Raw genomic sequence first — 27,024 nt, forward strand, 5'->3', positions numbered from 1 at the left:
CTGAGATGACAGTGACCTGAATGAATGAGAACATTCATAGACAAATCCTTATCTGCAATTCGACTCCCTCTGCAAATGCTGTAAACATCCCAGTGAGACCTGTGCAGCGAAAGACGCTCTGAATCTTCTCCAAGAACACCTGTAGTGTTGTCTCTGTTCGTGGACGCCGAGCGGCGCAACTTCTAGGGTTATAGGCCTAACATGCACTCATACGGACACATACCACCACCTCCACCCAATGCATTCGTACACCCCGCCGACCCTGATATGAAGGCTTACGGAACGGCGCCCAGCTTTGGACCAGATGAGCTCACGTCTCTTGTTGCAAGTTTTGAGTTTTCTGTGTATCGTGGCATGTGTTCATATGTGCTTATTGTTGCTCAAGGTTTTTTTTCTTCCGCCAAACATACCAAGTCATGTTTAATGATACATATTGTTATCACATCTTCGGGTTGGGGAGGAGACCCTGTCCCAAGTGGAGGAGTTCAAGTACCTAGGAGTCTTGTTCACGAGTGAGGGAAGAGTGGATCGTGAGATCGACAGGCAGATCGGTGCGGCATCTTCAGTAATGCGGACGCTGTATCGATCCGTTGTGGTGAAGAAGGAGCTCAGCCGGAAGGCAAAGCTCTCAATTTACCGGTCGATCTACGTTCCCATCCTCACCTATGGTCATGAGCTTTGGGTTATGACCGAAAGGACAAGATCACGGGTACAAGCGGCCGAAATGAGTTTCCTCCGCCGGGTGGCGGGGCTCTCCCTTAGAGATAGGGTGAGAAGCTCTGTCATCCGGGGGGAGCTCAAAGTAAAGCCGCTGCTCCTCCACATCGAGAGGAGCCAGATGAGGTGGTTCGGGCATTTGGTCAGGATGCCACCCGATTGCCTCCCTCGGGAGGTGTTTAGGGCACGTCCGACCGGTAGGAGGCCACGGGAAGACCCAGGACACGTTGGGAAGACTATGTCTCCCGGCTGGCCTGGGAACGCCTCGGGATCCCCCGGGAGGAGCTGGACGAAGTGGCTGGGGAGAGGGAAGTCTGGGCTTCCCTGCTTAGGCTGCTGCCCCCGCGACCCGACCTCGGATAAGCGGAAGAAGATGGATGGATGGATGGATGGATGGATTGTTATCACAGAAGGCTGCAAAATAAAGCATATGGTGGTATAGATTTTGGCCCACATTACCCATCCTTAATGTACAGTACACATTGGACACTAAACTAGTATTTAATTGGTCAAGCTGAGTCCAGGATTAGAGAAGTTCATGTATCCCGAGAACCAGCATCTTCTGCAGTGGACATTTGTATTTTTCACAATGGTCCAAAATGTGTAACTCTGACCAAAGAAAACAGCAAAGACAAATGTCCTCTGGTTGTAAGGTTGATAATGTATCTTGCTTGACGTCTGCAGATATTTAATTTTTCTCCTTCGTCTCCCAGGTTTTATATGCTCCCCCAGCCAGGGATGGCTTCACCGCTTCTGCCTTCGTGCACCGTGACCGCTTCAGCCGCTTTCAGCCAACCTACCCATTCCTGCAACACCAGATTAACTTGCCGCCCACCATCTCGCTGTCGGACGGCGAGGAGCCCCCACCGTACCAGGGACCCTGCACCTTGCAGCTTCGCGACCCTGAACAGCAGATGGAACTCAACCGTGAGTCAGTCAGGGCGCCACCTAACCGGACCATCTACGACAGCGACTTGATCGACAGGGGTGGCGAAGGCTCGGGAGGTGCGGGTGGTCCGAGGCCGCCAAGCAGCAACTCTGGCATTAGTGTAGCCAACTCCAGCAGCCACAGGCGATTGGAGGGGCCCCCACCCCCATACAGCGAGGTGATTAGCCAATACTCGGGCTTGACTTTTTTTCTACACCAGCAAAGCAATAACCAGAGGATGGGAGAGTTCGGGGGGCCTAAGAGCAGGACGATCCAGCAGCAGAACCTGCCAGAAAGCACAATAATGCCTGCCCAGTGGAAGGGCCACCACCCTGAGGACTCAGTATAAGAAAAAGAGCGAGTGGGACATGACCTTTACTACAACATTATTGCATTTTCTCTCACTTTGCTTTAGAACTGCAATTCTTATTGGTGGCAAACTTTTTTCGTGGAGAGATGGGGTTTTCTTTTCAGGGATTTGTGCACAATGCCGGGGACTGACGACCCCAACAGATCCCAAGAACAAGAACGGTGACAAGGAGACTTTACCAAGAAAAGTTATTTCAAAGTTGCACTATCTTTGGCTTTTAAGAGTAAGGAGGGAAATTGTGTGCTTGGAAAATGGACTGAGCTCAAGTTCTAAAAGCTTAAGTCCAACCGCCTTTCAACCTCCAAGAAATACTCGTACTAAAAGTCTCTAACTGCAAGGTTGGTCGCTACAATCCTCAATGACCATGGACCCCGAGCTACTGATGTTGTATCATCGGGTAAATGAGGTAACATGTGCTTTGAGTACCTTTAAGGTAGAAAGGTGCTGTAGAAGTAATTAGCAGAAAAAGAAGTCCTGACATTTGCCTAGCAACACCGTCCTTATTGTATCCTTTCATTGTTATCTATGTGACCCTAGCTTTTAAAGGTTTGGACACCCCTGTTTTATAAGAACACAAATTCACTGACTGGTGCTCACACAACCCTAATTTAGATCACCTAATTCAATACATGATCAATAAACAAAGATCATTTTAGGGCGTACTCAAATGAGGCCACACTTGGGCCCTCAACTGAAGTCTAACACATTTGGCTACCGTGAGAACTCTGATGCGTGCTGAAGTTTGGTATGTTCCGGCACGATTGACGGAGGTCGGCTAGGGTATGGCATGACTGGTCATGCACACACATGCTCAAAGTATTGCAATCGCTCCTCCACAGCAACATTTCGCAAACTCTTATAGCGTGGGACCTCAGTTTTTGTTCGAAAAGGTCCAACGAAAATACAAGAAATAATGTCAATCTTATTGTTCTGTTCCAGAGACCCAATATATTGAAGATTAAAACACATTTTATTGAGAATATATATGTCAAACATGCATAAAACTGTGTGAAATAAAGAAATTAAATTTAATTTAACGTCACTTTTACTTTGATGAGCTTGAAGGAGGCGAAGGTAAAGGGGCGCTCACACATTGCCGGTTTGGATGGTGGTTCACGGCGGTCTGAACACGTTTTGAACAGGGTGTTAGCGCAGATTGGCGCAGTAGTACCACAAATCTCCCCTAAAGGCGTCAGAGTCCTGATCCCTCTCGACTCCGCATCAACCCCAGGGCCTTCATGTTATGAGTCCCTGATGAGCCCGTGATGCATTCCACCATCTCTGTGTAGTTACCGTGTTCATATTGTGAAGGTTCGGGTGGTATAAAAACGACTGACATTAGTCGGTGTTAACAGTCTTATCACACATCTTGTGGCGCAAATACAGAGGCTGCCGATATTTACACAGCGAAACGCATTTTGAACTGGGCCCATTTCAAACCGCCAAGACCACCATGGAAAATCGAACATGTTTAATTTTTTTGTGGGTCCGCGGGGTTCTGAGTTTGTGGCGAATGAGTGACGGGAGACCAAGTTTTGTGTTCGGTGTTCACGTGGTCTTTGCCCGAGCACGGAAAATTGTCAAACTTTTCTTTTTCTTTATTTCTTTAGTTTATTTCGAACATGAACACACTTACATCATAATACATCACACAATTTCATATCATTTCATTTTACATCATGCCCGAAAAGGAGTAGGAAGAAGCAAAGCTTATTTAATCCTACCCCTTTCCCACTTCAAGCGTTTACAAATATATAGAATCATTTACTGACCTTTTTATATAATAAAATAACATCTATGAATTAGTATACAACAGTTTTGTAATATGTAATTAATTAATTAATTCAGTCATTATTAACATACTGAGATGAAGAATATCTTATTTTAAACTGACATCTTAATCATCAAAAGAATTGTTTGAATGCCCCTTGTGAGAAAGATACGTTTCTTGAACGGGTCAGGGCTCTTACAGCAAGTTTGGATTTACACAATATTCTTTTACACAGTATTATTATAGAGTATTTCACACGTTATTGTTACAGAAAGTGTTGATATACACAAGATTAATATAGAGAGTATTATTTTACTCAATATTATTAAAGGGGAACATTATCACAATTTCAGAAGGGTTAAAACCATTAAAAATCAGTTCCCAGTGGCTTATTTTATTTTTCGAAGTTTTTTTCAAAATTTTACCCATCACGCAATATCCCTAAAAAAAGCTTCAAAGTGCCTGATTTTAACCATCGTTATATACACCCGTCCATTTTCCTGTGACGTCACATAGTGATGCCAACACAAACAAACATGGCGCATAGAACAGCAAGATATAGCGACATTAGCTCGGATTCAGACTCGGATTTCAGCGGCTTAAGCGATTCAACAGATTACGCATGTATTGAAACGCATGGTTGTAGTGTGGAGGCAGGTAGCGAAAACGAAATTGAAGAAGAAACTGAAGCTATTGAGCCATATCGGTTTGAACCGTATGCAAGCGAAACCGACGAAAACGACACGACAGCCAGCGACACGGGAGAAAGCGAGGACGAATTCGGCGATCGCCTTCTAACCAACGATTGGTATGTGTTTGTTTGGCATTAAAGGAAACTAACAACTATGAACTAGGTTTACAGCATATGAAATACATTTGGCAACAACATGCACTTTGAGAGTGCAGACAGCCCAATTTTCATCAATTAATATATTCTGTAGACATACCCTCATCCGCGCTCTTTTCCTGAAAGCTGATCTGTCCAGTTTAGGAGTTGATGTCAGCAGGCCAGGGAAGCTAGGGTCGATATTCTTCTCTTGATCATCTTCGGTGGCATAAGGGACGGTGTGAGCCAAGACATCCAGGGGGTTTAGCTCGCTCGTCTGCGGGAACAAACTGCCGCCATTGCTTGCCGTGCTACCGAGGTCTTTTGTCCCTGAATTGCTCACACACTCCGGCAGATTCAATGGGGGTCTGGCGGCAGATTTCTTTGACTTTATCGTTGGAAATGCATCTGCTTTGAGTGTCGCAGGATATCCACACATTCTTGCCATCTCTGTCGTAGCATAGCTTTCGTCGGTAAAGTGTGCGGAACAAACGTCCAATTTCTTGCCACTTTCGCATCTTTGGGCCACTGGTGCAACTTGAATCCGTCCCTGTTCGTGTTGTTACACCCTCCGACAACACCCCGACAAGGCATGATGTCTCCAAGGTACGGAAAACAGTCGAAAAAACGGTAAATAACAGAGCTGATTTGACTCGGTGTTTGAGAAAATGGCGGATTGCTCCCCGATGTGACGTCACAACGTGACATCATCGCTCCGAGAGCGAATAATAGAAAGGCGTTTAATTCGCCCAAATTCACCCATTTAGAGTTCGGAAATCGGTTAAAAAAATATATGGTCTTTTTTCTGCAACATCAAGGTATATATTGACGCTTACATAGGTCTGGTGATAATGTTCCCCTTTAAAGAGGCTCTATCACCTTTACTTGGTACTATTGTACCAGGTACTAGTAAAACTAGTAGAAGGTGGTCATCCTACCTGCTAAGAAGAGCAGTACTAGTCATCTGGTCTTTAACCTGCGTCAGAAAATCATTTGCGTACTCATTTAACGTGTCCTATCAGGGTTAAAAATATAAATATATGTAAATATAACTGAAGTACTTTTACATACATGTGCTGTGTGATACCTTCACAATTCTTAATGACGTCTCTGAGTGGAGGTAACAATGATTGGCCCCAAAACTGAACCCTGTGGCCCCCCGCACGAGTGGGGGACAAACTCAATAGAGAAAGATCCATCTTCCAAATGTTATTTCAACCTTTGGACTGTCCCTAAAAGTCCACCCAACATCGGAGGACCCGTATGGCACATTTACCAATATTAGAGGACCGGTATCGCACATTTACCAACATCAGAGGACCGGTTTTGTACATTTACCAACATCAGATGAACGGTATTGTACATTTACCAATATTAGAGGACCGGTATCGTACATTTACCAACATCAGAGGACTGGTATCGCACATTTACCAACATCAGAGGACCAGTATTGCACATTTACCAACATCAGAGGACCGGTATTGTACATTTACCAACATCAGAGGACCAGTATTGCACATTTACCTACATCAGAGGACCGGTATCGTACATTTACCAACATCAGAGGACCGGTATCGTACATTTACCAACATCAGAGGACCGGTATCGTACAATTTTCAACATCAGAGGACCGGTATCGTACATTTACCAACAGCAGAGGACCTGTATCGCACATTTACCAGTGTCAAGAGTCCATGATATCATTGGAGACCCTGAGAAAAGCAGTTTGTGTGGAAAGAAACTGACGATACTGGACTGAAATTTATCAAAGATATCAACTAATCGGTCTGCCATAAGTTTTTTTTAACATGTTGGCCCAGAAAGCTGTGAGCAATTAATTGTAGGGAGAAATGATGGATTAAATGTCAAATAGATTTGTAACAAAGTTGTGAGCAAGATGTTTGGTGGACTAGAAGAGCTCTTCATAGTATTGTAAGTAGTTTAGTACACAATACATACTCTAAGCATTAAATATCAATAAGCCTGAGAGTCAGAGGACGGTTTTGTTATCTCTGTCGGCCTCTAGCGGCCAAACTGTTCCACTACATTTGCAAACGAGATGAAAACTGTCTTCATTGAGGTAAAGGGCTAAAGCACTTGGTTAAAGAAAATCTTGCACCAGGGCTTCTTAACTTTTTTGACCTCAGGGCCCAACTTTTCTTCTACAGAGGGGCGCGGGGACCCACTCAAATATTAACACTGATTTAATACTCTATCTGTGTTGGCCCCACTTTTCTGAAGTGAACGACAAGGGATTGGCTGCAATTATCGATCAATGTACAAATACCTGCTTAAAGGGGTAACTGCACTTTTTTTTTGTTGGTATTTTGCCTCCATTTGGAGTAACACACAAAGTTCTGGCCAAAAGTACAGCATAATTGTACATCAACGGACAACTCATTCTCAAATCTACACTGAGGGGGTTCATCTCTTAACAGCACTAATTATGTTGTCATTCCAAAAGTACAACAAAATGTTTGTTTCAGCACAAAGCCCTTAAAGAACAGACTTACGTTGCGCAGGGTGACGGAACAGGAACACTGATGGGATGCCACCTACGGCGCCCTGTAAAAGGCGAGAAAAAGGAGGATGCTGAGGAGAGGAGTAGAACAAAGAAAAATCAATGCCAAACTGGCCTCCTATGAGGGCCTTAGTCTGGGCGCAAGCAAAAAAAAAAAAACTTGAGCGCCACGATAAGCACACAAATATGTTACGACACAGAAACCATGAGTCTTGCATCAGTAGGGGAGGGGGATGCCACTGATGGCGATTCTGCAGCCCTTTGGTGCTGCTCCAGCCGTCCGTTGCTCCTAAGGAGTTCAGCGGTGGCAAAGAAGTGGGGTCAGGGTGGGGGAATGTGTGCACATGTATTCATGGTCTATGTGGTGTGCGTGTGTGTTATGTCTGTAGGCCTGGAGTTGCTCTGCAGGCGCGGCGAACAGAGTTCAACTTCCCAGGTGTTGCTGACAGGGAAGGAGTTTGTTGCGTCTACGCTGCACTGTCCTCGAGGAGGGTCTCAAAGTAACGACCTTGCCAGGTCGCTTGCAGCCAGTGGAAACAATCCAGATTAGAATGTTTGCATTCGAGCAAAAACTAATATAAACTTTGCACTACAAATGCCTGTTTCTGGTTCTCAAATTAATTATGGTTTGCTTTAGAGAGCAGACAGCTTTTCCAAGATGTTATCCCGTTTGCGATTTAGTTCAGAAACAACGAAAGTCTGAGTGCCCACACTCTGCCTGCATCCTCCAATCATTTGTGGCAGCTTTGGGGTACCTTGAACAGCTGCCAGCATCTTGCAGTTTGTTAATACACCGGGGCAACGCTTATTTCAATCAGCAGATGTCCTGTTATCATGATTCCCAATACGTAGATATCTTCAACGTCCTCGACTGAAGGGTCGCCAGACACGCGGCACTCATCTCCAAAGAGTCCATTGTGCATCCAGCAACAACCGTTCCATCAGGACAGGCAGGTTCCCCCAAACCCGAGATCTTGTCAATTTTGTTGAGAGGTCGATTGATCAATTCCATTGTTTAGATTTTGGAGAGCAGTGCATAAAGAGGCTACAAGAATGTTAAACAAGACAAGACAAAGAGGCAAGCAGGGCAGATACGGAGAGGGAGGGAGTGTGACCGCCTTCGCTTAGAGCTAAGAGTGAAAACTGTAAAGACGAGTGAACAAAAAAACATTTGCTTTCCCAGTTATGAAAATATGAACGCAGTATTGTCCTGAGGAAGTTGATAAGACAGGACACACTTTCTGCTGATTCACTCCTTGGTTTATTGATCTGTAGCGCCCCATCAACAGGCGTTTCTATTCCATGCATGTTGACATCATTATTAGATCGTCACTTTCTGTTAAATACATCAGGTCCGAGCCCCACTGGCATAAATTAGCTTTGGCTAACAGATAAAAATACGTTAAAAAAAGTGATATTTTCAGGTGGACGTTACAGAAGACACAAGGTGATAGCCAGCCTTCAGAAAGGCCCGAGGGGTCCGCACATACAGTACATGCTGTTGTATGATCGTTAGCTTCAAGTTGTTTTTGCGCAGAGCACCCACTGTCTGTTTCATGTTTCTCTCCGTTTGCGGGGCCACAAACATGCACGAGCACGTGCTAACAAAATGTCGGAACAGAATGTCTGAACCGACACCGAGATCAGACATTGTTGGTCTGGCAGAGTCCACGTTGGGATGGGGTGATGTGAAGTGAGGAGGCGGAGCTACAAAGAAGCTACAAGTAGCGTATAGGTGTACAGTGTGTGTGGCACAATAGTGTGCGGACAATTAGTACATGAATTTGTAAAGAGCCAGAAGTGGGTGAAATTTCAGGACAAAGACTTACCAGACAGAGGTGTCGCCAAATCACTCGTCTTGTTACACCTGAAACGCATCGTTCATTAAGCGCCACCTAATTACTACTTCTAATCTTTTTTTTTACTGAAAAATGATTTTTTGTCCGATACTCTGTCTTTGGTTTCCTGTATCTTCTCTGACAGCTTGTCCTTAGTCTCCTCCATCTTCTCAGAGAAGCGCCCCTTGGTTACTTCAATTTTCTCCGAAAACCTCTCCTTGGTCTCCTCCATCTTTTCTGACAGTTTCTCCTTGGTCTCTTCCATCTTGTCCTGGATGTAGTCTTTGACTGGCGGCGGGGTGGACAAGTATCCGTGCTTTCGAAGGTACTGCACAGACAGAGACGTGCCGCCCAAAGTCACCGTGTATCTGGCAGGCGTGGCAATCTGAGGACAAAGACGGATTATTAGTGTTGAATTATTGAATTTATTGGGTTTAGAAAACATTACTTATGACTTAGGATGGAACCGTATGAACATTTTATACCATACTTATTATGACAAAATGATCACGGTCATCATTATCATCACGTATTTTCTAAAAATACACACTGTGAAACCAGATTCACACGAGTAGCAAAACATGGCTAATGCTCGCACTAACGAGATGTTTGTTCTGAAGAAAACAAAGTGGTTTAGATTTGCGGCAACAGGCGTGAAACAAGTCACTGCACGCTGCAAAGTTTGTTCAAAAAAGGTGGCAGCACACCAAATGTATTCCTGCATCTGAAAACAAAGCAGTGCGAGAAATGCAACTTTTTACGAGGCGAACAAGACCGTAGCAACAACAACAACAACAACAAACTACAGCTAATAAGCAGCGTACTGTAGTAGAATGATACATACAAGGTACCATGTCACTGTCCTATCACTTCCTGTGGACACGTGCGTGTATAGATCTATCACTTCCTGTAGATCTATCACTCTGTGCTAAGATGTTCACAAATGAAGATCGAGCGTTTATCCATGATTGTAACATGCTAATTCTTCATGGTGGAAGATGCTAATGTGTCTTGTGTATTATTGATTTTGCCAAAAAAGTACCGGAAACCGTACCTAAGAACAAAACTCAGACTAAATCTATTACTCTTTTAATTAATTTGTTTTTTGCCCTCAGAGTCTTCCTGTGTCTAAAGACTTATTTATAAACATTAACAAATAAACAATAATCATTTTAAGAAAATAAAAAATCTATCGTATCACTCTAGTATTCCATATTCTGACATTATTGTCATGATCTGGCAGCTCTTCTTTTTGTTGCAGTGCCTGGTTTCTGAGTCAAGGAACGTGGCCACCTGCCCGCCCACCTGATGCTCATCTCCTTCCGACTACTTGAGCTCTCCAGTCCCTTCACTCGGCGCCAGTAGATTGCCTGATGATTCACCCTTCCAGCCGTGCTTTGGCTCCACTCACGCTTCTCCTTCCCTGTGACTCGGTCCGAGGATAACTGTGTCGTGTTGCCTGGTATCTCTCACACCTTCTGTGTCCTAGTTCTGTTTTCTCACACCATGAGTGTGCATCTTTAGGTAGTTTTTGCCCACTCCTTTCTAAATGCTCTTTTTGTTATTATTCTTATACATATATTTTGCTTCGCATCGGGGCTAAGCTTTGTGACAATTATTTTAAAATGGATGGATCGATCAACCCTCCTTTCGTGTACTTCTGACTGTGACAATGCTGTCACGTCAACAGTTACCAATTGATATCTTGAAATACTGATTGCCTAGTATCCCTAGTATTAACACTTTTTAGGGCGTAATAAACGACTAGGCAGCAAAGACTGAACTGACTAGCAAAGGCACTAATAACTACAGTAAGTAAGGTTGTATTTTTGCCTCATCCCTGTGAGAATCCTGCATGTTACTGAAGCATAAAAGAGTGGGACGATCCAGGACTAGCTGCAGTGTGCTCAAACAACCACCAGGTAGCATCTGTGAGCAGAAAATACTGTATCATCTTTCTCTTTTGTACTAATCAGGTCAACGGTGCATTCTTCACTCACGCTTTAAGTGCGGGATGAGACAAAAACTCACTAAAACCCAATGTATACACTACAGCCATCCAATGTCTTGGACTTGCACCTGTTATTGAGACTCAGAAATGAAAAGACGTAACAACTGGATAGCGGTTATTACAGTCAGCTCAATTTTAAAGGTTTCAATAAAAAAAAAAGTTTACTATCATAAACTATTCAAATTTGTATTTCTGTTTGCATGTCAGCAAGTTACATCACTGTGGAGAGGCGGGCCCGTCGGTCCGACACCGGGGCCCCCTCCAAGATGGCAGCGGGGAGGCGTGGCCTGCAGACCCGTGTCCAAATGGACTACAGGTGCGTGGGTCGGGCAGCTGGGCACAATCAGATAATCTGTCTGTGTATAAAAGCGTGACAGCCGAGAGAGACGAGAGGAGAGGTGGAGAGCCAGAGGCAAGACGCGGAGCACAGTCCACAGCGAGAGCGAGACGACGAAGACGGAGACGCGGCTGGCTGAAAAGCGGGAGGCGGATCGAGCAGCAGGTGGAGCCGGAGCTGAAAAGCGGCCAGCAAAAGACTTTCTTATATTGAAAAATAAAGAAGTCTAAACCTGCTCCCGACGATGTCGTCCGTTGATGGTCCTGAGAACTCACCCGGAAGCAAGGGTCTTCCACAATCACATATTACACATTTCCATTTCTCTTTACAACATGTGCGAAAAGGAGTAGGAAGAAGCAAAGTTTATTTAATCCTAACCCCTTCGACTTCATAACAACTTCTAATACATTTATTTCTTCCTTATTTTCAAATTGTAACAGTTTAAATTAATGTATTTACGTGCCACGATTCACATATAAGATTAATAACTAATTTAAATTACGATCAAGATGTTGATCAAATGTCTTCTTCCTTGTACTTTGTAAACACTTGTAGTTTGAACAGTCTCTTAAAGTGGATCATATTAGTACTTTGTTTGATTTCTTTGTTTAATGCATCCCCACATACTGTTATCCTAAGGATTTAAGTGTTGTACGTGGATTTTGTTGAGAAGAATTGTTGTGCATTCTTGGCTAGAAGGTTATAGTTTGCTCTGTACATAATTGTAGCTGTTTGAAAATGCACCTAATCCTTGAATTTCCATATTTTGGATTCGATACCGTATGGGTTCAAATATAAACGGGACTCGGGCTGCACTATTAATCGACATTGGGGTTTTAATTAGTGCGATTACATAAAACCAAGAGACACAATATTCTATTTGGTATATAAAAGATAATAGAAACATTTCAGAACGAGTAAGAAAGGCTCCTTTTTTGGCTGTTGACATATGCAGCAACATATTACATAATCTCCCATATTAATCTACTTGTTAATATTTGGTAACTTCCTGTTGTAACATGGTCTATCTACACTTGCATCAACATGTAATAACTCTTCTTCTCTTGTTTTCATACTTGACATTACTTTGGGGCGATACCACAAATTGTCATCATTGAATGAATCCATTTTTGATCACAAATGCTACAGGTTTATGAAGTAACAATGTCAATTGAATAATTACGGTCTATTGTTTCTATTGCACTGGTTCTTAACCTGGGTTCGATCGAACCCTAGGGGTTCGGTGAGTCGGGCTCAGGGGTTCGGTGGAGGTCAAAACACACCCGAATCATCGTGTAAATAAAAACTTCTCCCTATCTGCGTATTACGGATACGGCAACAGCAGAAGTCAGACTGATTTGCAGGTGTGTAATTTGTTGTGAGTTTATGCACTGTGTTGGTTTTGCTCTTTGAACAAGGTGATGTTCATGCACGGTATTGGGGTACTGAGGGTTGCAGGTTCGATCCCCGCTTCCGACATCCTAGTCACTGCCGTTGTGTCCTTGGGCAAGACACTTTACCCACCTGCTCCCAGTGCCACCCACACTGGTTTAAATATAACTTAGATATTGGGTTTTCACTATGTAAAGCGCTTTGAGTCACTAGAGAAAAGCGCTATATAAATATAATTCACTTCACTTCACACTAGAGATGCGCGGATAGGCAATTATTTCATCCGCAACCGCATCAGAAAGTCGTCAACCATCCGCCATCCACCCGATGTAACATTTGATCAGAACCGCACCCGCCCGCACCCGCCCGTTGTTATATATCTAATATAGACGATGCAAGGCATTAGTGAGGTTATAAAGCTTTTGCCTGTTAAAGAAAGGAGACTGATCCAATGCAGTACAGACATTCGCGTGCCACGCTGTCACGACCCAGACGCACACCAGTGCGCAATCATATGGGAGCCGCGCTGAGCGCACCTCCAAGCGCGTCTCGCTGCCGGCGACGGCCGGGTATGGGCCCAACGCTCCAGCGCCATCCATTTTCAGGGCTAGTTGATTCGGCAGGTGGGTTGTTACACACTCCTTAGCGGGTTCCGACTTCCATGGCCACCGTCCTGCTGTCTATATCAACCAGGGTGAGCCCCACCCCTTTCGTGAGTGCACTGCGCGCGGAGTGACCCCTGTTACGCGCCCCCGGCAACAGGGGTGGCGGGCAGGTAAGCTGCGCGCGCGGAGTGACCCCTGTTACGAGCCCCCGGCCACGGGGGTGGCGGGCAGGTAAGCTGCTTACCTGCTGCGCGTGACGCTGGCCGCGGCGAAGGCGGACGAGGCGGGGTGTCGGTGCGGTGGGCGCGGTGGTGACCCTGGACGTGCGTCGGGCCCTTCTCGCGGATCGCCTCAGCTACGGCTCCCGGTGGGGCCCTCTCGGGGGAAGGGGCCTCGGTCCCGGACCCCGGCGAGGCGTCCCTTCTCCGCTCCGTAAAAGTGTCAATCTCTTTTCTTTTTTTTTTCTGTTGTGGCATATGCAGCAGGTGCCTGCTCGTTTTTCGTATGTGGGTAACAACATTTAACTATGTATATATATTTCCGAATTGGTTTAACTGCCACCCGCCTGAATCTATTTAAAATCTAATTTTTTTTTTATTCCAACCACCCGACCCGACGATAAAATCTAATTTTTTTTTATTTCATCCGCCCGATCCGCGGATAATCCGCGGACTCCGCGGTTGTGCCCGCAAACCGCGCATCTCTACTTCACACGGTTCATTTTATGCACCAGTAAAAAAACATGGTAACACTTTAGTATGGGGAACATATTCACCATTAATTAGTTGTTTGTTAACATGCAAATTAGTAACATATTGGCTCTTAACTAGTCATTATTAAGTACTTATTAATGCATGGCCTTATTATAACCCTATAACCAGGGGGTGAACAAGGGGATGGGTCAAATGCAGAGGACAAATTTCACCACATCTAGTGTGTGTGTGTGTGACAATCATTGGTACTTTAACTTTAACCCTCTAACCCTGGCCCTAACCCTAACCAAATAACTCTAAATTAAGTCTTTGTTACTTAGAATATGTTCCCCTAGTGTCCAAAAAACTCTAAATTAAGTCTTTGTTACTTAGAATATATTCCCCATACTAAAGTGTTACCAAAAACATATAACTTTGTCTTGAATTTGAAAAAAAAAAAAAACCATTCTATTTTTCACTAGAGAAGGGTTCGGTGAATGCTCTTATGAAACTGGTGGGGTTCGGTACCTCCAACAAGGTTAAGAACCACTGTTCTATTGGCTGTGATTGAAATCCTTAGGTTACAACCCCTCCTGTGTCCAGGCACTCATCTCCTGACTTTGTAAACAACAATGCATACCTGCCAACTTTTGAAATCAGAAAAACCTAGTAGCCAGGGTCCAGGGGCCGCAGGCCCCGGTAGGTCCAGGACAAAGTCCTGGTGGGGGGTTCAGGCTTCGCCCCCCGACGCAAAATGATTATTAGCATTCAGACAGGTTAAAATGTTGCTAAAACCATCACTTTTCTATCAGTCACAGTGACTTTTCAAAACAAAAATATTACAGCAAAAATCATATGGGTTGATTGACATGTTTATTCTGTAAGCTAACTTCAATAGTTTGAAATTATTTTGACAGTTAATGCCAGTTATCCTGTCAACCTTTCACAAGACTTCAATTTGTTAATTGAAAGTATAAACAGTATAAACACTTTTTACAGTAAACAAATGGTAAAACAGTACTAAACAATTCCATTAAAAAAAAAATTGGTGTCATTATTAACTTTCTGTCCAAGCTTGTATAATCTACTGCCTTGTTCAATTGTAAAAAATATTCTGTGCCTAAAATTCACATTTCTATCACAATTATCATACTGTAAACATGGTAAGCTAACTTCATTAAAATTAATAGTCCTGTCAATAGCATGGAATTACAATTCAAATGTAGTTTTTTTGTAAGCCTTTCAAAAGAATTCAAAATATGAAAAGTTAATGAAAATTAATTTAAGCCATCAGACACTTGAAAAGTGGCACATCACATCTCTAATGTAATCATTTTAACTTTTCAACAGAAATAGCACTGCAAAAATATTAAGGACATACTTCTGTATTTTGGTAGTTATGATGTCAACATTTAACAAGATTTCTTCAACTTGGACTTGAAAGCATAAATAGTATAAACACTTTTAACAGTATAACAGTACTAAACAATTCCAATAGATAACATTGGTGTCATTACCTTTTTGTGGCTAAAATCCAAATTTTATTTATAAAACTTTGGCATTCATCACATCCAAAGAATCTGTTTGGGCGACGAAAAACGTTGAAAGTTTTCCACTTGTATCGCTAGCAACGGCATTAGACTTGTGTTTTTTTGTCCCAACGTGGTCTTTTACATCGCTAATTCCTCCGTGTCCGATCGAAAAATCTTGTCTGCACAAGGTGCAATTCGCGTAGTTTTCACCCTTTTTGGAACGGATAATTATTCCCGGATAGGCTTTTGAATATTCTTCACGGAATGACTGCAGTTTTCTTTTCGGTTTAAGACTCGTTTGCGATTTTTCTCCGGCTGATTCCATGATCGTTCGCTCGTTTGGAAACAATGGCAACTGGTGCCTCGTGCTTGGCAGCGGTGCTATAAATAGCCTCGCGCATGGCATTCGGAATGGCTCGATAGGAAGTTACGGGAAGCAGTGTCGATTGTCATTGTTGTTACGCGATTTCGTGAATAAAACTTTAAAAAAACAATTTTTTTTTAATTAATGAAAAAACATTTTTTATCACCGCAACCGTAACCCGGAATAGGTTGATGAAAACCGTACTAATTACGGGAAAACCGGAGTAGTTGGCAGGTATGACAATGCCAAAAAGATTTATTTGATAACAAAACAAATATCTATCTAAACACTGCAGTATTGACCATATACTGATCCTCTACTTGGCACTGTTAATGTCCATATTTGTGTCCATCAACCCAATTGTGTTTACATTCAAGGGCTTGAACTTGCAATTACCTTATCCTACGGTGTGTAGCAGGGGTGACAAAAAAAACGTTTTTCGACTGAACCGCGATTCTTATTTGTAACAAGTCTTAATCGACTATATATATATATATGTATGTATATTTCCCCCCACCCCCAAATCTGGCGTGTCCATCCACTTTATTAAATGTTTGGGTAGAATTTTACCAAACAAAACCAGTTTTGTTTTAAGTAATATAGAAATTGATCAGAGCTGTTTATCTATTTTTTGGAGGAATTAAGTTAATTACAGAACTGGCACCCAATGTTATTAAAAAAGTATTGATTTTCAATCAATAATTGCTTTGAGTGTGATGCTCAAAGACTCACAGCCCTAGTGTGTAGTATATACAGTATATTAGGGTATTCCTTGTCCTGCGCGGAGGATACGTATAAGAAACTTACTTTATTTTCCGCCATGCAGGCGAGCATTAGAAGTGGCTTTGAACTGTGGAGGGACATTAGCCGCTTGCAAGAATGCGGCACATGCTGGACAAATTGATATCACTAATATGGTGTATATGCAGTAATCCTGCACACCTACCTTGTACATGGCGTAAGCAGTCAGAGCGTAACCACTGGAAGATTCTTTCAAAAGTCCAACAAGGAATTCTGGTACTCCGATCAGCTCCAGGAACGGAATCACATTTACTCCTCTGCAGAAAAAATGCCATTGGGAATTATTTTCAATAGAGCGCACGAACGCAAACCTTCTGATATAGGATAGATAAACTTTATTCATCCCGCAGTGGGGAAATGAGGTGGTTGCAGGGCAAAAACAAAAACAGCCCGGTCTCTTCCTCCACATGTCTCCACACAGAGAGCCAGCAGCTGGTCTCCGGTGCAAACACGGCCATGGTCAAAATGGTCCTCCGGGCAGAATTCCTAAACCGTGCTCCCAATCCTCCATGCAGCACTTGGTTGGCCAAAATGACACGTATATTGCCAATCATTCATTTGAAATCATTACCAAAAGTTGTCCAAAAAAATCTCTGATTGTATTTTGTGTTGAAGATAACCAGTTGGCTTAATATTTCTATAACTAACAAAACCGATTGGGTTACAATAACTAGTAGTTGGCAATGATAAAAATTGTTTTAGTTGCACCAACTACTGGCAACCAAGAGTGGACGATTAGGGCAAAAATAATAATTCCGATTATTTTTATTTCATTGCAATCACGATTAACAACACAAGTATTAGGGAGGTCCCGATCCGATATTGATATCGTAAATCAGTCCGATATTAGCCAAAAAAGTGAATATCGGATTTTATCGGACTGAATCTAAAAACCTATTTTTGGGTTGGGGAGGAGATCTTGCCCCAAGTGGAGGAGTTCAAGTACCTCGGAGTCTTGTTCACGAGTGAGGGAAGAGTGGATCGTGAGATCGACAGGCGGATCGGTGCGGCGTCTTCAGTAATGCGGACGCTGTATCGATCCGTTGTGGTGAAGAAGGAGCTGAGCCGGAAGGCAAAGCTCTCAATTTACCGGTCGATCTACGTTCCCATCCTCACCTATGGTCATGAGCTTTGGGTTATGACCGAAAAGACAAGATCACGGGTACAAGCGGCCGAAATGAGTTTCCTCCGCCGGGTGGCGGGGCTCTCCCTTAGAGATAGGGTGAGAAGCTCTGCCATCCGGGGGGAGCTCAAAGTAAAGCCGCTGCTCCTCCACATCGAGAGGAGCCAGATGAGGTGGTTCGGGCATCTGGTCAGGATGCCACCCGAACGCCTCCCTAGGGAGGTGTTTAGGGCACGTCCGACCGGTAGGAGGCCGCGGGGAAGACCCAGGACACGTTGGGAAGGCTATGTCTCCCGGCTGGCCTGGGAACGCCTCGGGGTCCCACAGGAAGAGCTGGACGAAGTGGCTGGGGAGAGGGAAGTCTGGGCTTCCCTGCTTAGGCTGCTGCCCCCGCGACCCGACCTCGGATAAGCGGAAGAAGATGGATGGGTGGATGGATGGATGGAATCTAAAAACTCCGATATAAGCGCTCCGATATAAGCTGTCCATTTACCGCTGCAGCACGTCTATAATAGGTGACTCTGGTTTGATCACACTCCAACACAGTAGGTGGCGGCAATGCCCCTTAATTAACGTTGGTGCCGGGCGCGGAAGAAGAGCGTCTCTGATCCAGCATGCACAGCCCACGTGATCACAACAACGACAACGCGTGTGCTTGCAGCAAAGAGTAGTGATGTCGGCTGTGTGGAAGTATTTTACCCTAAACTCGGACAAAGACGTTGCCGCTAAATGCAACATTTGCCAGGCGCAAGAGTCCCGTGGAGGGACAGAACCGGGAAGGTTCAATACAAGCAACCTCATCGCACATTTGAAAAAACACCACAAAAAAGAACATGAGGATTTTCGCGAGAGCAGCAAGGCGAAGCAACAAACCTCTGGCTCGCTTCAGCAACCCACGCTGGCCGAAAGCTTTGCAAGACGTGACAAACTACCACGGGACAGCAAAAAGGCAATGGCCATAACAGAAAAGATAGCCCAGTTTATTGTGCTTGATGACCAGCCCCTGTCGGTGGTGAGTAATGTCGGGTTTAAACGCTTAATGGAGCACATCGAACCTCGCTACATTATTCCTAGCCGCCACTACATTGTAGACAAAACTATACAATCCAACATATGCTGACAGTAAAAAAATAACTGAAGTAAACTTGAATTGTTTGCACTTTAAAACGTTTTTTTTATTTTTTTAATTTGGATTTATTTAGGTTATTTTTCAGGGTCTTCTAATTTATTTTTAATTTATTCTATTCTATTGTATAATTATGTTGGTATTAGTGGTTATTTTGCACTTTAAATATCACATTTTGTTTTTATTGGATTTGTTGAGATAATACTCTTATTTTGAAGGTTAACATATATGTAACCAATTGGTTAATAATAAATGGGTCAGTTTTTCCTATACCTACTCTTGATGACTATTGTTTTCTGTTTTAACACTACAACATCAGTAACAGTAACATCACTTTATCAAGGCTTTTCCAACAACAAAATAAAGAATAAATATATGTATGATTCGTGCCTATATCGTATCGTATTGATATCGGTATCGACCAATACTCAAGGCTACAATATCGGTATCGTATCGGAAGTGAAAAAGTTGTATCGGGACATCCCTAACAAGTATACTCACGTTCATTAAAAAACGTGAGTATTTATCGTCTCAAAACTCTGATCACAATAAGCGGTCAGGAAAACTTTGCTCGCTATCTTGATAACATTATTATAGCACGCACAAATATGCATGAAAATACCCCATACAGACAACACACATGGGTATGTATTAGAGATGCGCGTATAGGCAATTATTTCATCCGCAACCGCATCAGAAAGTCGTCAACCATCCGCAATCCACCCGATCTAACATTTGATCAGAACCGCATCCGCCCGCCATCCGCCCGCACCCGCCCGTTGTTATATATCTAATATAGACGATGCAAGGCATTAGTGAGGTTATAAAGCTTTTGCCTGTTAAAGAAAGGAGACTGATCCAATGCAGCACAGACATTCGCGTGCCACGCTGTCACGACCCAGACGCACATCAGTGCGCAATCATATGGGAGCCGCGCTGAGCACACCTCCAAGCGCGTCTCGCTGCCGGCGACGGCCGGGTATGGGCCCAACGCTCCAGCGCCATCCATTTTCAGGGCTAGTTGATTCGGCAGGTGGGTTGTTACACACTCCTTAGCGGGTTCCGACGTCCATGGCCACCGTCCTAGCTGCTGTCTATATCAACCAGGGTGAGCCCCACCCCTTTCGTGAGCGCAATGCGCGCGGAGTGACCCCTGTTACGCGCCCCTGGCAACAGGGGTGGCGGGCAGGTAAGCTGCGCGGGCGGAGCGCGCGGAGTGACCCCTGTTACGAGCCCCCGGCCACGGGAGTGGCGGGCAGGTAAGCTGCTTACCTGCTGCGCGTGACGCCGGCCGCGGCGAAGGCGGACGAGGCGGGGTGTCGGTGCGGTGGGCGCGGTGGTGACCCTGGACGTGCGTCGGGCCCTTCTCGCGGATTGCCTCAGCTACGGCTCCCGGTGGGGCCCTCGGTCGGGGGCCTTCTCCGCTCCGTAAAAGTGTCCATCTCTTTTTTTTTTTTTTTTTCTGTTGTGGCATATGCAGCAGGTGCCTGCTCGTTTTTCGTATGTGGGTAACAACATTTAACTATGTATATATATTTCCCAATTGGTTTAACTGCCACCCGCCTGAATCTATTTAAAATCTAATTTTTTCTATTTCAACCGCCCGACCCGACCCGCGGATAAAATCTAATTTTTTTAAATTTCATCCGCCCGATCCGCGGATAATCCGCGGACTCCGCGGTTGTGCCCGCAAACCGCGCATCTCTAGTATGTATTGTTTTAGTTATATTGTAAAACTTACAAACGTTGCTTTAAATGATGAATGAAGAATCCATACGAGTAGAAACGCTATAGACGGCTTGAAGACTGAACAGCACTCTAATTGTGGCTGAAAGCACTAAATGGAAGGACACTGACGAACCTGCAGGGGGCGGATTCACCAAAAGATGGCGCCATAGCAGAAACAATAAAACACATTCTCAGTGTGTTTGCTTGTTTTTTGGAAAACTTTTTATATTCTGGCCGTCACTGAAGAAAAATTCATAAATTATCCGCACCCGATCGTTCAAAGTGTAGGGACTAAGTAGCGGAATTTACGGTATTTGATACAACAAGCTATTCCGAGCTTTAACATCTGCTTGTTATCTTGACTTGTTAATCCAAAGCAGTTTGTTGGTAAATAACGATAAGAATGAAATGAACAACATTGATGCTAATCAACTGCTCTGGTATCTGTTATTCCAAATGACAACGGATCGGAGAATCCATGGTCACAGTTACACAAACAATTGACCTGCATCCGTGTGGGGGTGTGGCTTACCGATATTTGGACAAACGCACAGAGCAAGCATCATAAACAAGAGAGTCATTGTGAAGGTGAAGGAAAGCATTAGTGTCAAACACTGAGGCAGGAAGTGGGTGTGGCAGGCTTACTTCATAGCAGCATAGTAGAAGGTTCCAAACCACATGGAGGATGTGAGGAGATGCACAGGGATCATCACCTTGCCATACTGTTTGAAGGTCTTCTTGAACCTCTGAACGAGGCCGATGGTCTTGTCCTGCAAAGGGTCTACCTCCTCGACGGTCTCCTGTTGATCTGACGGTGCTTGAGGGGAAGAGCTGGATTGCGTTCCCGCCTCGGAAGGCTGGGGTTTTGGCTGCTGTGCTGCCAAGCTGGGCGACGACGTGGAGAATGGCTGCCAGCCATCACGATGCGTGGGGCGCTGTCGGAAGCAAAGCGACGGCGGCGAACGATGGACGGCAGCACTCGCTAATAATCGCCGCACCACTGACACTCTTTGTAACGTGCCACGTGGGAGGACGCCCTGCAATGACGCCATCTTGTCTCTTTCCCTGGTCACCCTCACCAAAACTGTGGATGCAAAGCAAAGACAAAACAGACTATTAATATTGCAAGGAGGAGTGAATAGAGCTACACTTTAGCACATAAAACAATAGCTATAGAACACTTGTGTCCAAAGTGCGGCTCGGGGGCTAATTAAGGTACGCAGATCGAGCTTTGTTGGTCCGCAGCATATTGTCGTAAAAAAATGTTACAGTAAAAATGTAAGAAAAGAGAGCAAAAATCCGAATGAAACTAGAATAATATGAAATTTTCCAACTAATGATTCCTAGCATTCCCACCTAGAAAATTCTACACCAAAAAAAATCATCTACTTATTAATATTATTCCGCCGCAAAACTTTGGTGCGCTCCACAGCCCATGGTTTTCATCCCATCAGAACCGCTCAAGTATCAAAACGTTCGGCTCGACCGGGAAACGTGAGGTCCTCAAAAAAAAAAATCCTAAATTACAAAAAATTCCGGGTCATTTCTCGAACTTGCACAATTCCCACATTTCTCAACCGATTCCAACTGTTCCACCATCCACACACTCCACTCACCTTGGACAGTCAAACGTCCAATTTCCAGGAATTCCCAGAATACCCGGTTTTCCGAAGCCCTAGTTTCAGCTCTTCCTGGAAAGTTTTCACAGTCCACATTGTTTAACCGTTTTTGACCAGTCCACCTTCAAAACATTCCTCTTATTTGGGACAACAAAAGTATCATTTTATTTTTCATACCAATTCCCGGTTTTCCCGAAATTCCAGGAATTCCAAAACACCCATTTAAAATCAAACTATTACTACGTCAACATTTTTCAACCGTTTTGAAGAATTCCAACACCAACCCATGTATGTCATCTCGGACAATTGTGGATTACATATATTCTTTTAAAATCCTGTTTTTCCCGAAATTTCCAGATTTCCAGGAAATTCCCAATCAAAAAAATGGACGTATTCATAGTTCTACAATGCCCTAAATTCTCAAAATTTTGCAAGAATTTTCACCCGATTCTGACCTTTCAACCATCCACCCACACTTCTCTTCACAAAACATGTTTTGCCTTTCCCCAAATTCCCGGTTTTCTGGTATTTTTTCCCCCCCATTGACAATGAATGGTAAATATACAAACCTCTACCGGAATTGCAAATTGTAGTTAATAATATACTTAGCCACCTATTACACAAAGCTGACACAAAGTTTAGTTTTTAATATTTATAATTTATGTTTTAGGCATTTTTCTTTTAAATAAAAACAAGTATGCATTTTTGTTAACAGAAATGTTTTTGTTTGTTTATTTATTTAGAATAACAAAAGTTATTTACCTTCTAATTACAGTACAATGGTTAACAGTTATACAATAATGAGAAATACAAGTTAATATCCTTTTAAATGATTATCCTCATTTTTTAAATTACATATTATGATTAAATTATAAACATATAGTTTATAATCGATTATTTCTTCAGTTTAAGAGCATGATGTCGAAAAAAGCTCTGAGCCAAATGTTTTGAAAGTAAATGACTGCATATTGCTGTAATTTGTGGCACCTTGAGACAATAATATGTTGATTGATAGTCTAAAAGTAACATGTCTTCCTTCACTCTTAATTTTTTTGCAGTTTTAACATTTTTATGTATAAAATATAAATATCGCAAATTAAATCGCAACCGCAATTTTAGAGAGAAAAATAGCAATTACGTTGTTTTCTCAAAATTGTGCAGCCCTATAAATTAGAGTGTTTTATTCCAATATATATATATATATATATATATATATATATATATAAAAATCTCCTGACGATTGAGGGTACCCCCCCTCATGAAACAGGCCTGTAGAGATTAAATAGTCTTGTGATTTTTTCCCACACATACATATATATATATATATATATATATATACACACACACACACACACACACACACACACACACACACACACACACACACACACACACACACACACACACACACAGGTAAAAGCCAGTAAATTAGAATATTTTGAAAAACTTGATTTATTTCAGTAATTGCATTCAAAAGGTGTAACTTGTACATTATATTTATTCATTGCACACAGACTGATGCATTCAAATGTTTATTTCATTTAATTTTGATGATTTGAAGTGGCAACAAATGAAAATCCAAAATTCCGTGTGTCACAAAATTAGAATATTACTTAAGGCTAATACAAAAAAGGGATTTTTAGAAATGTTGGCCAACTGAAAAGTATGAAAATGAAAAATATGAGCATGTACAATACTCAATACTTGGTTGGAGCTCCTTTTGCCTCAATTACTGCGTTAATGCGGCGTGGCATGGAGTCGATGAGTTTCTGGCACTGCTCAGGTGTTATGAGAGCCCAGGTTGCTCTGATAGTGGCCTTCAACTCTTTTGCGTTTTTGGGTCTGGCATTCTGCATCTTCCTTTTCACAATACCCCACAGATTTTCTATGGGGCTAAGGTCAGGGGAGTTGGCGGGCCAATTTAGAACAGAAATACCATGGTCCGTAAACCAGGCACGGGTAGATTTTGCGCTGTGTGCAGGCGCCAAGTCCTGTTGGAACTTGAAATCTCCATCTCCATAGAGCAGGTCAGCAGCAGGAAGCATGAAGTGCTCTAAAACTTGCTGGTAGACGGCTGCGTTGACCCTGGATCTCAGGAAACAGAGTGGACCGACACCAGCAGATGACATGGCACCCCAAACCATCACTGATGGTGGAAACTTTACACTAGACTTCAGGCAACGTGGATCCTGTGCCTCTCCTGTCTTCCTCCGGACTCTGGGACCTCGATTTTCAAAGGAAATGCAAAATTTGCATGGTTGGGTGATGGTTTGGGGTGCCATGTCATCTGCTGGTGTCGGTCCACTCTGTTTCCTGAGATCCAGGGTCAACGCAGCCGTCTACCAGAAAGTTTTAGAGCACTTCATGCTTCCTGCTGCTGACCTGCTCTATGGAGATGGAGATTTCAAGTTCCAACAGGACTTGGCGCCTGCACACAGCGCAAAATCTACCCGTGCCTGGTTTACGGACCATGGTATTTCTGTTCTAAATTGGCCCGCCAACTCCCCTGACCTTAGCCCCATAGAAAATCTGTGGGGTATTGTGAAAAGGAAGATGCAGAATGCCAGACCCAAAAACGCAGAAGAGTTGAAAGCCACTATCAGAGCAACCTGGGCTCTCATAACACCTGAGCAGTGCCAGAAACTCATCGACTCCATGCCACGCCGCATTAACGCAGTAATTGAGGCAAAAGGAGCTCCAACCAAGTATTGAGTATTGTACATGCTCATATTTTTCATTTTCATACTTTTCAGTTGGCCAACATTTCTAAAAATCCCTTTTTTGTATTAGCCTTAAGTAATATTCTAATTTTGTGACACACGGAATTTTGGATTTTTATTTGTTGCCACTTCAAATCATCAAAATTAAATGAAATAAACATTTGAATGCATCAGTCTGTGTGCAATGAATAAATATAATGTACAAGTTACACCCTTTGAATGCAATTACTGAAATAAATCAAGTTTTTCAAAATATTCTAATTTACTGGCTTTTACCTGTATATACATACATATATATATATATATATTAAAGTTAAAGTACCAATGATTGTCCCACACACTAAGGTGTGTGTGAAAATGTGTCCTCTGCATCTGCGTTCACCCCCTGGGAAGTGAGGGGAGCAGTGGGCAGCAGCGGTGGCCACGCCTGGGAATCATTTTTGGTGATTTAACCCCCAATTCCAACCCTTGATGCTGAGTGCCAAGCAGGGAGGTAATGGATCCCATTTTTATAGTCTTTGGTATGACTCGGCCGGGGTTTGAACTCACGACCTCCCGATCTCAGGGCGGACACTCTAACCACTAGGCAGGTGAGGTCTTGTGTTTATAGTCATACGTGTCTGGAAGGCATTGATTGGAAATGAATGATTTATTATGAGAACAATTATTTTGCTTTACAAACCATTTGGTACACGGCCCTGTACATGAATATTTCATGCAATCCAAACCAAAAAAAGTTTAATTTACCGTAAAGGGAAGTAATAAGCGCAATGTGTTGTCTATTTCCACTTAATGACGTTGCATGAATCCAGTAAGTAATTTACATTTCACAACAATAAACAGACTAATATTAGCAAGTGCATTCCAACACAATGTCTAATGTAGTTACTGTACATGGGCCACATGGCCATAGCTCATCTTTGCAGGACATAAAGAAGTCAGCATTACCTTCCTAATGAAAGGTTTTGAAATAAAGTCGTATTGTTCTCTGTTAGTTTTGTTTAATTTCAGGCCAAATCTCGAACTGCTGTCAACTTTTGACTTTAGGCTGCTAGTTGAGTTAGCTGCTAGCTAGCCGCTGACGTGCAGTTGACGCAGACGTCAGCATGTTTGTCTTTCAACTAAACGACAATGCACTTTGAACAAAGTCAAGTTTACTCACGGTTGCAGTTTAGTGTTGAAGGTCGTCAAAGTCGCTGATATTATTGAGGCCTTGATGCACAAACACGATGTCGGTCAAGCTGCACATTTCTCGCTGTGGCGTTTAACCTACAGCGGTGCATTATGGGTAACGTAGTGTTATATCGCTGCCTCGTAGTCATATTTTTAGGCAACACTAGATAAGATATATCTATATACTTCGTAACTGTAACCAAGTTTTTCTAATTTTACAACTTCGTACTATACTATATCTGTCACGGCCAACTTTACGTGTGCTTTGCTTTCATTCCTAGAGAAAACGGATTTATATTTTTATTTTATTTTTTTTACCTGCAATGAGCATCAACCCTCGTTACTTTTCGTTTTCTTTCGGTAGCCAATGGCTGTAAAGAATGCTGTGATGCCGCACGCAAAGCCAAAGAAGAGGGCGCATGATTGGTTCTATGTGTGAGGTGACGTAAACCTATGACGTAACGATGTAAACAGGAAGTTATGGCCTGGCTTGCAGTATTTCTGGGTTCACGCTCTCTTATTTGTTTCCTTTATTGAACGATGGCATATAGAAAGTACAAAACAACGCCGGGTTATATCATTGAATTAAAACATACGTATACGACATGGGTATTGATGTAACAGAAATTTAAAAAAAGAAAAGAAAGCCGCATCCTGCATCACACGGCAGCCACCAGGAATGAGGCGACAAATAGAAGGATATTTATTTCATTTTTATTCATAGGAAAATCAGAACAGATAATCAATCAATCAATCAATCTTTATTTATATAGCCCTAAATCACAAGTGTCTCAAAGGGCTGCACAAGCCACAACGACATCCTCGGTACA

At 43.2% G+C, this 27,024-nt stretch overlaps 2 protein-coding genes across 4 annotated transcripts in view; one reads left to right on the forward strand and one right to left on the reverse strand.

The window, feature by feature from the left end:
• LOC133621182 (low-density lipoprotein receptor class A domain-containing protein 4-like) overlaps window positions 1–3,031 on the forward strand; it is a 39,918-nt gene extending 36,887 nt beyond the window's left edge. For both annotated transcript variants that reach the window (XM_061983134.1, XM_072915539.1), the window contains one exon: window positions 1,431–3,031. In XM_061983134.1, the coding sequence (XP_061839118.1) occupies window positions 1,431–1,994 (564 nt within the window). In that variant the 3' untranslated portion in view covers window positions 1,995–3,031. The remainder of the gene's footprint in view (window positions 1–1,430) is intronic.
• Window positions 3,032–8,371: 5,340 nt separating this feature from the next.
• LOC133621181 (protein FAM210A-like) lies at window positions 8,372–26,341 on the reverse strand. 2 transcript variants are annotated; one of them, XM_061983133.2, is made up of 5 exons: window positions 26,184–26,297; window positions 22,299–22,373; window positions 21,328–21,766; window positions 16,851–16,962; window positions 8,372–9,356 (listed from the first exon to the last, which is right to left on the reverse strand). In XM_061983133.2, exons 3-5 carry the CDS (start codon window positions 21,732–21,734, stop codon window positions 9,042–9,044), a joined length of 834 nt encoding a protein of 277 aa, XP_061839117.1. In that variant the 5' UTR covers window positions 21,735–21,766; window positions 22,299–22,373; window positions 26,184–26,297; the 3' UTR covers window positions 8,372–9,041. The 2 variants fall into 2 exon arrangements, with proteins under 2 accessions (XP_061839117.1, XP_061839116.1); XM_061983132.1 differs by lacking the exon at window positions 22,299–22,373 and having other exon boundaries at window positions 26,184–26,341.
• Window positions 26,342–27,024: the final 683 nt, after the last annotated feature.

Source organism: Nerophis lumbriciformis, linkage group LG21 (assembly GCF_033978685.3).
Source record: "Nerophis lumbriciformis linkage group LG21, RoL_Nlum_v2.1, whole genome shotgun sequence".
NCBI lineage: Eukaryota > Metazoa > Chordata > Actinopteri > Syngnathiformes > Syngnathidae > Nerophis > Nerophis lumbriciformis.

Bases quoted from the DNA above. Each gene is read 5' to 3' on its own strand.
- LOC133621181 (XM_061983132.1), bottom strand. From the start codon at position 21,734: ATGGCGTCATTGCAGGGCGTCCTCCCACGTGGCACGTTACAAAGAGTG. The intron at 16,963-21,327 runs GTAAGCCTGCCA...TTTTTTCTGCAG, and splicing joins TTCTACTATGCTGCTATGAA to AGGAGTAAATGTGATTCCGT. The intron at 9,357-16,850 runs GTAGGTGTGCAG...CTTTGTCCTCAG, and splicing joins CTGCTTACGCCATGTACAAG to ATTGCCACGCCTGCCAGATA.